Here is a 14,830-nt window from a genome sequence, read left to right on the forward strand (position 1 = left end):
CCCACTGAGCCATCTCACCAGCCCTTATTTTTACTTTTTTAGACAAGTTCTCAATATGTAGTTCATGTTGACCCGTAGGTGGGGCTGGCCTCAAATTCACTCTCCCATCTGTCTCTCAAGTGCTGGATTCCAGACACATGCTTCTGTGCCTATCGGGCGTTACAGCCTTCCTAACATTTGGGTTGATAGAGGGTAAGCTTAACAGTCCTTCCCCCAAGCTTTACCTGTGTCATGAGAAGTGGAGCTTCTGCATTACGTAGTAGTTTTTAATGTTAGGAAGAACCCCACAGGGACAGTGGACTGTACTCCCCTACCCCCAGGAACAGAACACTAGGGTTTTTCTTGTTTCAGTCAGAACAAGATTCATTTTATTCTTTTCCTCTCTTAATAATAGCTGTCTTGATGGATAAAAAATGGTACCTTGTGGTTTTTTTTTTTTTTTTTTTTGAGACAGGGTTTCTTTGTATAGCCTGACTGTCCTGGAATTCACTTTGTAGACCAGGCTGGTCTCACACTTAGAAATCTGCCTGTCTCTGCCTCCCCAGTGCTGGGATTAAAGGCGTGCACCACCACGCCTGGTTCATATTTTTTTCTAAGCATCTTTTCATGTTTGCTAATTTTATGTCTTTTGGCAAAATGTTCAAGGTGAGTGCTGATTACAGGTGAGTGCTACATACCTGGTGTGTGTGACATTAGGACTCAAACCTTGTACTGCTAGGACGAGCTACATCCTCACTGGCAGGGTCTTTTATTTTTAAAGATTTGTGGGTATGAAGTATGAAGAGATGATCAGAAACAAGTACTTCTTGAGAGCCAGAAACTGAACTTGCTGTTTCTTAGTTGTATAATCTTACACAGCTGTTTAAAAAAACAGCGTCTGTAATATTGTTGCCTTAGTTATGTGTCTCTGAAACATACTTTAAAGCCCAGTAGTAAATGAGTCAGTCAGAGCCAGAAACAACTGGTAACTGCTAATACTACTTTTCTGTAGGATTTGTTTTTCTGTAGCATTAATACTACTGTTTTCTAGGAAGCTGTTTGGGGAATTGGGGAGAATTTGTCTTCTGGAATATTAAGTGCAAGTTTGTATTAGCTATATTCTTGTCTGCTGTGACAAATGCCTACAGAACAGCTTACCAGAGTAAAGTTTTATTTTGGCTCACTGTTTAAAGGAATGCAATCCATTGAGGTCACAAAGGCTTGGGAGTAGAATTTTGAGGGACCTTGGCAGTTAGGAAGTAGAGATGGAGCTTAAAGGATGGTTAGCTATTACAGTCCAGGTTGCTCCCCTCTGTGAGTGCTTCTCCCAGCAAGGCCTTGATTCCAGATGCCCCACGACTTTCCCAAACAGTGCCATGAGCTGAGGACCAAGCGTTTAAACACACAGCCTGTGGGGCATTTTATTTTCAAACTATCGCAGAGTTTGAATCATCAAATTAATGTTAAGTGTTAGACACTACCGCTATTATAAGCTCCTTTCTCTGTTATTGAACCTTGAAAGTTGCAGCTACCTGTTTCTGTCTTGTAGTATATGCCTTAGAAAGTATGCTGATATTTCATTAGAAATGGCAAAAGTGATTCCAGTGATCTGAGATTGTTTTTGTGGTGTTCTGAGCCAAGGATGCGCTATTGTGGGGAAAGAAAGTGGTCCACATTTACCTCCCTAGTTGAGTGGGTTTTGAGTTTACTCCCTTCTTTTTCTGGGAAAAAAGATACAAACGGATGTGGTTTTTGGTACCTTCGATTAAGAAGATATAGACTTCTATTTAATTATTTAAAACTTAAAGTAGATTGAAGTATATAAAATTATCTTGAATGTTTATTTTTGAAAATAAACAAAGTATCTTAATTGTCTAGAAATAGAAGGCATACTTTAAAATAAGGTGATAACTATGCTTATATGACAAGATATTTTCTGCATGTTTCTTTTCTTTGCCTTTCAAGAAGATATTAAATTAGTTTTTTCTTGTGCGTTATTGTTGCCCTTCCTTTTACAATAGGCATTCTGTGTATCACAAATAATAAATGTTTCTCTCGCCGGGCAGTGGTGGTTCATGCTTTTAATCCCAGCACTTGGGAGTCAGAGGCAGGCGGATTTCTGAGTTCGAGGCCAGCCTGGTCTACAGAGTTAGTTCTGGGACAGCCAGGACTACACAGAGAAACCCTGTCTTGAAAACCAAAAAAAAAAAAAGTTTCTCTCAAATAATAGGAAGTATTTTTTTCTTTCCATAATTTATATTTTTATTTATGTTACATCCCACTCATAGACTTTATCCTCTTCTCTCAGTCCCGCCCTTATAAATCCCTCCTCTATTACCAACTCCCCTTCTCCTCAGAGAAGGAGAAGCCCCCCCCCCTTGGTACTACCCCAACCTGGGATATCTAGTACCAGCAAGATTAAGCACCTCCTCTCTCACTGAGGCTCAACCAGGCGGTCCAGGGAAGGGAAGGGAAGGTATTCAATGGCAGGCTACAGAGTCCGAGACAGCTCCTACCCCCCATTTGTTAGGGGATCCACATGAAGACCAAACTGCATATCAGCTACAAATGGGGGAGGGAGGCTAGGTCCACCCCTGCACGCTCTTTGGTTGGTGGTTCAGTCTCTGTGAGCACCCACGGGCCCAGGTCAGTTGACTGGTCTTCTTGTGTCCTTGACCCCTTTAGCTCTCTCAGTTTTATCCCCAACTCTTCCACAAGACTCCCTGAGCTCTAACTGATGTTTGGTTGTGGCCCCCTGCATCTATTTCCATCCACTGCTGGATGAAGCCTCTCAGGAGACAGTTGTGTTAGGTTCCTGTCTGCAAGCATAGCATAGTATCATTAATAATGTCATGGGTTGGCTTTCTCCCATGGAATGGATCTCAAGTTGAGCCAGCCAATGGTTGACCATTCCCTCATTCTATGCTCCATCTTTATCCCTGCACATCTTGTAGGCAGGACAAAATGATAGGAAGTATTAAATAATAGATGTATCTAAAATGATAGGCAGTATTAAGAATTAACCCTATTTTAAGATTTTAATTGCTGGGCAGTGGTGGTGCATGCCTTTAATCCCAGCACTTGGGAGGCAGAGGCAGGCGGATTTCTGAGTTCAAGGCCAGCCTGGTCTACAGAGTGAGTTCCAGGACAGCCAGGGCTATACAGAGAAACCCTGTCTCGAAAAACCAAAAAATAAAAAATAAAAAAATAAAAAAAGATTTTAATTGACAAACCCATAGGTAATAGAGTAGATTTAGATTCAAACTGATATTTTCATTGGTTCTAGCACAGTGATTTACTAGGTAAAATTGTAGACTTTCAACTATTATAGTTGATTGTGAAGGCTTAAAAAAAATTATACATGCCACTCTGCACTTAGGACGTTTTAAAGTTTGAGATCAGTTAAGACTACCTAAGACCCTGTCTTAAAAAAAATTATATGTAAAAAGTCATCCCCCACCCAAAGGAAAGTTAGGCAGAGGCATCTATCTGTGTATCTCACAAATTTTAGACGTACAGGATGAAAGCACGGCTGAAACTTGGCTGAACAATTCAATAATGTAGGGATGGGAGAAGGGGCTCAGTGGTCAAGAGTTCTTGAAGAGAATCCAGGTTCAGTTCCCAGCACTCACATAACATATGACCTTCCATAGCTCCAGTTCCAGGGGATCTGGTACCCTTTTATGACTTTTGTGGGCACCAGGCGTGCATGAAATGTATATATATATACATGCAGGTAAAATACTCATAAATAAAAATAAATACCTTATTTAAAAACAGAATCAGTGTTAGGAATGGAGCAGTGGCTTCTCTAGTTCAGTTTCTAGCACCCATGGCTGGCAGCTCCCAACCACTATAACTCCAGCTCCTGGGGATCCTATACCCTCTTTGGGTTTCCATTAGTATCCCCACATACCTGGTATATACTCACACAGATACACATACACATGGAGGAAAATAAAAGTAAACTTTCAAAACAATTCAGTATCAAAGGGAGCAGGTAGAAGAGATAAAAAGCTAGATTGTAAAATGAAAAGGCCATTGGAAGACATGTTACTCTGGCATCGAGATATGGGTGGAAAGGAGGCTCTAGGGAAAAACAGTGAGTCTTTGAGAAATCGTCCCAAGATGCTGAGGAGGGGTCAGGGTAATTTTTCTTTTCTAAAAGAGTTTTTGTAAATGATAATTTTATATCTTATCAAGCCCATATGAAAGACACACAATCCTGGTATTTTATTTACAAGCTGTAAGCCTAGATTGAGCAGTCTTTGAGCTATGCTAATTTACATCCCAGCCCTGTGTGTCCTTTGTTACTTGCTGTTTCTCCTTTTCTTTGTCTCCTCTCTTCCTTTCTTCTTTCTTCCCTTCTTCTCTGGTATTTCCTGTGACCCCTCACTTGACTCTCACCTCCTGCCTTCCTCTACTCTTCCGTATTAACAGTTAACTTGGGGAGCAAGGTTTGCACAATAGAAGCTCTGTGCTTGGGAATTCACTTGTCTTGGGACAACCAGATCTTAGGGTACAGCGTTTGCCAATAGAGTATACAGCAGCACCAGGCCAACTCCAACAAGATTTCATAATTTTTATTATATACATAGGAATGTTTTGCCTATGTATACAAGTATACCTCTTGCGTTCTTTGTGTGTGTGTGTGTGTTTTTTTTTTTTTTTTTTGCACAGAGCCCATGGAGGCCAGGAGAGGAAATCAGATCTCTTGGAACTAGAGTTACAGACACAAACTGCCATGTAGTACTGGGGAGAGAATCTGGATCTTGCTACAAGAGTAGCAAGTGGTCTGAACCACAGAACCATCTCTCTAGCTTAATTTTGCTCTTTTTTCTTTTAATAATAGAAACAAGATTAACAACCTTTTGTTTGTTTTAGGCAGTATCTCACTTTGCATCCCTGGTTGGCCTGGAATTCTCTGTGTGGAAATCAGAGAGATCCACCAGCCTCTGCCTTACAAGTGCTGATATTAAAGTTGTTTGCCACCATGCTTGGCAACAGCATGTTTTTGCACAACAAATTTGGAGTATAGTTTTGCTTCTTTGGAATCAGACTTATTAAGATTATACTGTCTTCATTTTTTTTCAGTTCACAGCTCTTGAAATTTTGACAAACACATGTAAGAAGGGCTTTACTTTCCATTCTTTTGTAGTTATTTCTGTCTTCTCCCCTTTGCTTCCTGGGAAACACTTGTATTCTTCTTCTCTAGCAATTTCGATCCTTTAAGAGTGTTATGTATGTATTTACTTATGTAGGAATGAAAACACACACACACACAAAACAATAATTAAAGAGGCCATGAATTTGAGAGTAAGGGAGGAGGTTACATGGGGAGGGCTTGGGGGGAAGAAAGAGAGAGCGTTGGAAAATGATGTAATTATAATCTAAAATAATTTTAAAAACAGTGTTATATGAAGCTACTTTGTATCTATCATCCTAGCACAGCTTAAACTACAAGTGTAACAATCTGCCAAAAGAAAAAAAAAAAGATACGTTGTGTAAACAGAAGCATAGGATATGGGTGTGTTGGTTTCCTAGGTCTGCTGTAACAGTACAAGCTGGGCATGGTGGTTCATTCCTGCAGTGCCAGACTTTGGAGGCTGAGGAAGGAAGACTGCTGCAAATTTGAGGCCAGCCTGGACTATAGAGTGAGACTTTATCTTATAAAGCCAGGAACAAACATTCCCTCCGAAATTACCCTAAAATTGTGGGGATGGAAACGTAATGTTTTGCAGTTCAGGTAAGAGTCCAGAAGTCTAAGACAGTATCTTAACCACTCTGGAGTGGGAGGGGGGAATCTCATTCAATGCCTTAGCCTACAATCTTTGGTGTTTCTTGGCCTGTGTATGATTCTTTCTCATCTGTGTCTCTGTTTCTGTATGCCATTTGTCTGTGTCATCACATCATCTGCACTCTAATTGTGTCCCTATATCCAAGTGTAACTGTCTTGGATTGTGTCTACAAAGACCTTATGAGAATAGACAGTTACAATTTAAGGTTTTGAGTGGATATAAATCTTGGGAAGGTGCACTGTTCAACCCACTCTTAACAGTGTTGGACACACACACATATACACTCACACAATGCTGTGGCTTCACTCTAGCATCTTGAGCATGTTGCTGGGGTTTAAACCTAAGGTTTTATGCATGCTAGGCAGTTGTTTTACCACCAGTGTAAATATGTAAATGTGTACATGTGCACGTGAGACCAGAAGTTAAAGTCGGGTAGTCCCCCCACTCCATCTCTACTTTTTTGAGACATGATCTCTTTTTGAACATGGAGCTCATCAGTTGGCTACATGAGCTAGTATGCAAACACAAAGGGATCCTCCTGTCTCTGCCCATGCTACTGCCCCTGTTTTTATGAGGATACTGGAAGTTGATCTTAGGTCTCCTGTGCTTGTAAGCATGTCAGCTGAGCCAGCTCCCCAGTGCCCCCATCCCTCCCATCCCTAGGTGACAGTTTGTATTTATTGAATTCTTAAAGTTTTTCAACATTTTTTGTGGTACTGGTGCTTAAACAGGTGTTCTACCTCTGAGTTATACCTCCAGATTCAGAGTAACTTAAAATTTTTTTAAAATTTATTTTGTAAGTGTGCACATGCTTGTATTTGTGTGTGCATGTAAGTATGTGTTTGTGTGTGTGTGTGTGTGTGTGTGTGTGTGTGTGAGAGAGAGAGAGAGAGAGAGAGAGAGAGAGAGAGAGAGAGAGAGAGAGTGAGTAGGGGTCAGAGGGTGGTACAGGTAGAGGGTAGGATAATTATAATTTTTGGGAGTTGCTTCTCATTTTCCACCTTGTTGAGCAAGAATCTCTCTCTCTCTCTCTCTCTCTCTCTCTCTCTCTCTCTCTCTTTTGTGCTGCTGTGCTGTGTACTGCTCATGTCTGTACTCCCAGTATTTGGGAGGTTTAGGCAGGAGGATTGCTGGGATTTCAGGGCCATCTTGGATTACATAGTGAGTTCTAGAACAGTCTGAAGTGCAGAGTGAGACCCTGTCTCAAACAAACAAACAAACAAACAGGCAAAACAAGCAAACCAGAAAATAGGGTCGAGAGATGGTTTGGTACTTCCGAGTGCTGTTGCACAATCATGAGGGCCGAAGTTTGTATCCCAGCACCTGTGTAACGAGCTGTGCATCATTATACATGCAGCTGTGACTCCAGCACTGTGGGGAGCCAGAGCTAACAAGATCACGGGACTTGCAGGCTGCCAGCCTAGCTGAAAAACCAAAACCCTACAAGCTTCAGGTTCAGGGAGAGACCTTGTCTCAAAGGAATAAGGCAAAGAATGATAGAGGAGGGCACATTATTTTCTCCTCTGACCTCCACACATACATATGGTGCATGTAGACAATGACACAAACATACATACACAAAATTAGACAAGCAGTTTTTAAAAAAACAAACAAACTGAATAAACAAAGCTTATAGTTATCATCTTACCCTAAACACATTATTGTATTACTTCTGGAAAGAAAAAAAAGTACTTTCCCATGTAATTATCATGTGACACTATTTTGGGGAGATGTAAAGAAGCATCTACTCACCCGGATATGGAGCCAACCACAGATGAAAGTACAGACGCCACGGAAGTCCACTTAGTGTCCAGTGAGCTTTATTGGGGTTACTTAATAGGAATGTGGGTGAGGGTTACTCACAGGAGCAGAAATGACCCAAAGATAGCTGCCTCAGCCAGAAAACCATTCCAGCATGGGAGACAGCAGAGCATAGAAGCTGGGAACCTGGAGCTCACTGCACAGCTGGCACACAGCCTGGCAGGTTGGATGGAGGTTTCCCAGGCAGCTTTGCTGGTTTGCGAGGGGTTCTCACCTGTCTTTCAGGAGGGAAAGGTCAAGTGAATGACCAGCTTCAGGGACTTCTTGAATTTTCCCTCTAAGATGGAATGTTTTATTTTGGAAGAAATTGCTACAGACTAGTAATTTATTAGTAGTATAATAGTATTATCATGTTTTGTTAAATTTTATATATATATATTTTTTGAGGCTAATCTCACTATGTAGCACTGGCTGATCTGGAACTCACTATGTAGATTATTAGGCTGGTGTCAAACTCGTGGAAATCCCTAGTTGTCTGTAAAATTCTTTTATGATTTTTGTCTCCAGAATTAGTGGATTGTCTCTTAAGGCTTTTACTTTATAGACGCCATCTTACCTCATCTCTTTCATGATGCTCACATTTTGAAGTGTCTGTCACTTGATCTGTAGAGTGTTTTACATTTTGGGTATAATCATTTCTTTATTATTGGATTCAGGTTAAACAGTTTTTGTTAAGAATGCTAGCTTTCCATAGCTATACTATATAACTTACCACAAAACTTAATTGCTTAAATAACAATCATCTGTTATTTTTTCTTTTTTTTTGTTGTTGTTGTTTTTGGCTTTTTGAGACAGGGTTTCTCTGTATAGCCCTGGCTGTCCTGGAGCTCACTCTGTAGACCTGAGAAATCCACCTGCCTCTGCCTCCCGAGTGCTGGGATTCAAGGTGTGCACCACCATGCCCGGCTTGTTATTTTTTAAAAAACTTGATGGAAGAGAAAATAGGAGCAGCTTGATTGACTGCTTTGCCTCAGGGCTTCTCGGCCTGGAAGTCTCTGTTGAGCTTTGCTCATGACAGAGCCTGGAGGTTGCTTATATGTTTGTTGTCTTACTTGTGTGTGGTAAGTTGGTGCTGGCTCTTAGTGGGGAGCTTTTAGTTCTGTTTTACTTAGGACTGCCTGAGTTCTTCATGGTGTGGTGCTGGCTCCTCCCAGAGCAGACAGTTCTGGAAAGCAAGGCAGAACTGTACTGTCTTATGATGTAGCTTTGGGAACAACTTTACCTTTATTTCCACTGTATTCTGCTGGTCACAGAGGCAAGCATTCTACTGTGGGAGAGGAATTATATAAACACTTGAAAAGGCTTACTGGGGCTCATCTTGGAGGTTGTCTACCACAGCACCTAAACTGTGTAGCCCTGGCTGGCCTGGAACTCACTCTGTAGACCAGGCTGGCCTCGAACTCAGAAATCCACCTGCCTCTGCCTCCCGAGTGCTGGGATTAAAGGCATGCGCCACCACGCCCGGCGCACCTAAACTTCTAACAAGTCCAGATCTTTCTATATTTTCTTTCTGCCTTAATTGTGCCTAAATTCCAAGGGTACCAAACATTTCTTTCTTCTCATTCCCATTAATTTGTTTTATGTTGACAAGTTTCAGTACTTACTCAACAACAGTTGGTTTTAATTTTTTACTTTATAAAAACTATTCTTAATTTGATTCTATTTAATTATTTGTCTGTATCTCTGTGTTAGTTATGTACTTGGAGATCATGGGATCCCTTGGAGCTGAACTTACAGATTCTTGTGAGCTACCCAGTGTGGGCGATGGGACTTGAACTTGGGTCCTCTGCAGTAGCAGTGTACACTCTAAACTGCTGAGCAGTTATTGCTCCAGCCCAAGAATTGGCTTCTTAGATAAAATGCTTTTGACTTTTTTTCTCCACTTACTTCCTACTTTTCTTTTTGTCAATGATAATGGTCACTTTTCTAAGTTATATTTAGCTTTGTAGAGTTTCTTAGTTTTGTAGAAAGATACTGATACTATTTGTTTCATACTTTGTAATTTTAGTACTAATGATAGAACAAGAGTTCATTTGTTCCATTGACTTTTATTACATTGATTGATTGATGGATTGTGTGTGGGCACCCATGTTCCACTGTGGGTATGAAGAAGTCAGAAGGCAACATGTGGGAGTCTGTTCTCTTCTTCTACCATGCGGGTTCCAAGATCAAATTCAAGTTGTCAGGCTTGGCTGCAAGTACCTTAACCTGCTGAGCCATCTTGCCTGCTGTTTGTTGTTGTCCCTCATCCACCCTTTCTCCTCTGATGAGTGGGGCCTCCCTGGTTAACTCCCCACCCTGGCATTTCAAGTCTCTGTGAGGCTAGGCACTTCCTCTTCCACTGAGACCAGACAAGGCAGCCCAGCTAAAAGACAATAGCTTTTGGAATAGCCCCCATTCCAGTTGTTTGGGACCCACATGAAGACCAAGCTGCATATTTGCAATATATGTGCAGAGAGGCCTAGGTTCAGCCCATGAATGTTCTTGGTCCTTTATTGATCTTTATTGTTGTTTTTTTTTTTTTTTTTTTTTTTTTTTTTTTTTCTTTCTTTTTGAGACTAGAGTTTCATGTAGCTTTAGAATAACTTCCAACAGGCTTCATAGTAAAGGATGACTTTGAACTTCTGATTCTTTTGCCTCTACTTCTGGAGTCCTGGGATTACAGTCATCCATACCCAGGGTTTAAACAGTGCTGGGGAGTAAACCGAGGGCATCATGTATGCTGTCCATGGACTCTGCTAACTGAGCTACACCCTTAGGTCTCTGTTCTTTCTTCTGTTCGATTGGTTTTTTCCTTTTTTATGTGGAATGTGAGCTATTATAGTAGTTTAAGAAGAGTCATATGAAGCAGTAATGAGAATAAAAGGAAGAAATAAAATTAAATTTTAGTTGCAAGATTTTCTTCCTACTCCCATTGGTCTTATTCTAAGATCTTAAGGAATTTTGCTTCTTTTTTTTTGTTTGTTTGGGTTTTTTTTGGTTTTTGTTTTGTTTTGTTTTGTTTTTGTTTTGTTTTGTTTTTCGAGACAGGGTTTCTCTGCATAGCCCTGGCTGTTCTGGAACTCACTCTGTAGACCAGGCTGGCCTCGAACTCAGAAATTTGCCTGCCTCTGCCTCCCAGGTGCTGGGATTAAAGGCGCACGCCACCACGCCCGGCGGAATTTTGCTTCTTGATTGCTTATGTATTTCTTGATTTTTTTTTTTCCATAGGTCTGTGGCAAATATGCTTTTGGTGTTGAGGAATATGTGGTAAACATAGAATGACAGTTTCTGAATTTTTTTGTGAATCAGATAGTAACATCATACCATGCAGAGTTGATGCTCTTACATCACATCTTATTTTTCTTGTGTCTGAGGTGACTACTGGTGACTTTATGAGGTGTATTTTATCAGGATGTTAAGTTTGGGGTATCTTCAGTATGGGGTGTTTTGTAGATAAACGAGTGAAATTTTTTCGGTTTTAGGAGTAAGGTCTAGGCCAGAGCTTTGGTTTTCTGGGCTCATGTTGTTATGGAGATGCAGTTTAAAGCTCTAAGACCTCATGTCCTCAGGGGATGACTAGAGAGACAACAGTAATTGGGCCAGTATAAGCCAGCATTAGGGACAGAGAGAAAAGGACATTAAAAAAAATATTTTGTTTTATGTATATGAATGTTTCACCTGTATGTATGTGTACCACGTGTGTACTTGGTGCCTAAAGAAGTCAGAAGAGGGTACTGGATCTCCTGGAACTGGACATACAGATTGTTCTGACCCCTCCTGTGGGTGCTGGGAACTGAACTGGGGTCCTCTGTAAGAGCACCAAGTTCTGTTCTTAAGCACAGAACCATCTCTTCAGCCCCTAGAATAGGAATTTTTTTAAGAAACTAAGAACAATCAGAACACCATAAACCTAGAAAGCGTGTCTTGGGAACTCAAGGGAAGAACATTGTGTGGACTAGAGGAGGAAGTTTCAATTTTGCTGATAATAGAATAAATGTTAGAATTGAAAATTGTGTTGAGCTGGGCATGGTTGCGCACGCCTTTAATCCCAGCACTTGGGAGGTGAGGCAGGCAGATTTCTGAGTTCGAAGGCCAGCCTGGTCTACAAAGTGAGCTCAAGGACAGACAGGGCTATACAGAGAAACCCTGTCTTGAAAAACCAAAAAAAAAAAAAAAAAAAAGAAAGAAAGAAAGAAAAAAGAAAGAAAAGAAAATTGTGTTGAGCAGTGTGAAGGCTATTGGTTACTATGGAGCCTTTAGGAAAGGCCAGAGATGCTAATAATATCTCATTTATCTTGTTTTCAGGGTTGCTGTCTTATTGATGGTATGTCTGACAGTGGACCACAGCTTGATTCCATGGGTAGCCTGACCATGAAATCTCAACTTCAGATCACTGGTAAGTCTTTTAAAAAGGTACAGTATCTTTTTTTTTTTTTTTAAAGATTTATTTTTTTTTTTTTTTATATGTAAGTACACTGTAGCTGTCTTCAGACATTCCAAAAGAGGGCGTCAGATCTCATTATGGATGGTTGTGAGCCACCATGTGGTTGCTGGGATTTGAACTCAGGACCTTTGGAAGAGCAGTCAGTGCTCTTACCTGCTGAGCCAGCCCAAAGGTACAGTATCTTATATCTCTGCCTCCTATATTAACAGATAATCTTGGTAATTGGAGAGATGGTTCACAGGTTAAGAGCACTTGCTGCAGTTCTAGTAGACCCTGGTTTATTTTCCAATACCCATATCATACATAGGGGCTCACAACTCCAACTCCAGAGGACCTGTAACCTCTTCTAGTCTCTGAGGATGCCTGCACTCATGTGGCATTCACTCACATGCATACATACATCTGAATAAAAAAAAAAAAACACTTGCCTTTGTAAAATATTACAAGAACAAAATCTTTAGTGGGCTATTACATTTTAGGCACCAAGTCAGTATTTGATGAATGAGTATATGAACAGAATGGTAAGATATAGAAAAATCATTTTTATTTTAAGATGTTTTATAGATTTATTCTCCTCCATTAAACTGGTATATAGACAATAGCTTGATTATTAATACTGACAATTTTATTAATTCATTATATTTTCTATATTGGTATATATTAATATAATAAATTATAATTTAATAATTTATCACATTATAAGCAGAATTAAACCATTATCACTATAATCAATGTTACTATTTATTTACCTTTAAAAATTTTTAATTTTGAGAATTTTATATGTGAATACAGCATTTACAGCATTTATATCCCTCCATCCTAACTCCTGTGTTCCTCCTTACTCCTCAAATATATGACCTTTTCTTTAGTCATTATTGTTATACACAAACACCCCCTACATGATACTGAATCCATTTAGTGGGATTTTTATGTGGTGTGTGTGTATGTGTGTGTGTGTGCGTGTGTGTGCGCGTGTGTGTGTGTGTGTGTGTGTGTGTGTGTGTGTGTGTAGGGCTGACCAATCAGGGGGCTTGATCCTGATTCTCCCTCTTTTGATAGCCATTAATTGCTTATGCCTCTTCTCTAGGAGTCGGTCTTATGAGAGTTCTCTGGAACCATGGTAGCATCACCTGAGCTTGTCATTGTACAGATCTTGTTTAGGTGACTGTACTGTTGAGATTTCATGGGTACAACTTCCCTGTCATAAATAGAAGACACTCTTATAGCTGAAGTCCAGGTCTTCTGGCTTTTCAAATCTTTCTGTTCTCTCTTTTGTAATGTTCTTGGAGTCTGAGGTATAGGGATTGTGTTGTAGATGTAACAATTGGAGTTAGCCACTCTATGGTTAGTTATTCTTTGATTTTGACCAGTTTGGGATTTCTGTGATGGTCTCTACTTGCTGCAAAAAGAAGCTACTTTGGTGAAGGGTGGACATAAGGACGGGTATGTACTTAGAGATCAGTAAGGAGTTACACTGGTTAGCAACCTGGCAGTAGTAGGTTTTCCTCTGGGGTCCATGACCTTACCAGTCACAGGATGTAAACTCTCTCCGATTGAGTGGGCCTTAGGTTTAATTAAACAGCTGCTAATTATCCCTGAGATCTAAGTGTCACTATTGTACCTGTGTAGGTGTCTTGCTGGGCTGTCATTGTTATGGTTTATAGGTTTTAAATTTGGGTAGGATTGTTGGTTGCTTTTCTCCTCTGGCAGCTTCTTGGCACCCGCGGATACTGTGAGCAGTAGTCCACAGGAAGAGGCTTCTGGGTCAGCTCCAGCTCAGTTCTTCCGAGTCCTGGGAGCTAAGGTAGAGCAGCTGTAATGGCCTGTATTGTGCTGGGAATGTTTTGGACTTTCCTGACCAACAGCTCAAAGGGAGGGTTTTCATGTCTGGCACTTGGGTTTTTGTTAGATGATCTTAAGGGGAACAACGTGTAAATGCTAAGTTTATGTATATATATGAAATATTTATATTTATTATGTATATATATATATATTTAAATAAACGTAAAATGTTACCCTATGACTTTTCAAATCCCCTTAATGTTATTTATCCTTCCTCCCTCCTTTCTCTGTATTGCCTTCCCTTTTCCTAGTTAAAGTGGGTTGCCCCCCTTTTCTCCTATTTCCCCATTCACAGAACCCATGCCTTACTATTCCCCTCTTTAGAGCTCTTCCTTCTACTTTGCTCCCGTGATCTCTTTTCACTTTCTAGGTTTCTGCAGTTACACCAGGTTTTATACTCACATCTAAAGATTCAGAGCTAGGATCCACAAATAGGAGAGGACATGCAGCTGCCATCTTTCTGGGTCAGGGTACCTCACTTAGCATGATGGTTTCTAGTTCTGTTCATTAACCTGCAAATTGCATGATTTCAGTTGTTTTTGCATTGAATGCAATTCTGTTGTATAAATGTACAACAATTTCATCATCCATTAATCAGTTGAACATTGAAATTGTTTCATTTTCTTGCCATTATGAGTGGAGCAGCAGTGGAAATAGCTGAGTAAGTAACTGGAAAGTAGGCTGTGGAATCCTTTGGGCATATACCAAGGATTGATAGCTGGATCACATGGTATAGCTACTTTTTAGCTTAGTGGCGGCACCTGTTTGCTGTTCCACCAACAGTCAATGAAGATTCTTCTTTGCGTTCACCAGCATTTGCTAATCAGTTTGTTTATTTATTTGTTTTATCTTAGTCATTCTGATTGGGGAAAGATGAGATCTCAAAATAGTTTTAATTTTCATTTTTCAAATTGCTGATGATGTTAAACACTTTTAAGAGTATTTCTTAGCTTTTTTTTTTTTT

The 14,830-nt window shown here is 40.2% G+C and overlaps 1 protein-coding gene across 2 annotated transcripts in view; it reads left to right on the forward strand.

Annotated features, from left to right (window-relative positions):
- Nucleotides 1-14,830, forward strand: part of Itch (itchy E3 ubiquitin protein ligase) — a 94,877-nt gene that overhangs the window by 13,006 nt on the left and 67,041 nt on the right. Inside the window, exons 3-4 of one of the 2 annotated variants that reach the window (XM_021192073.1) lie at nt 5,524-5,725; nt 11,886-11,976. In XM_021192073.1, the coding sequence (XP_021047732.1) occupies nt 11,907-11,976 (70 nt within the window). In that variant the 5' untranslated portion in view covers nt 5,524-5,725; nt 11,886-11,906. The remainder of the gene's footprint in view (nt 1-5,523; nt 5,726-11,885; nt 11,977-14,830) is intronic. The other variant, XM_021192072.1, reaches the window with a different exon arrangement.

This window comes from Mus pahari, chromosome 3, assembly GCF_900095145.1.
Source record: "Mus pahari chromosome 3, PAHARI_EIJ_v1.1, whole genome shotgun sequence".
Lineage (NCBI taxonomy): Eukaryota > Metazoa > Chordata > Mammalia > Rodentia > Muridae > Mus > Mus pahari.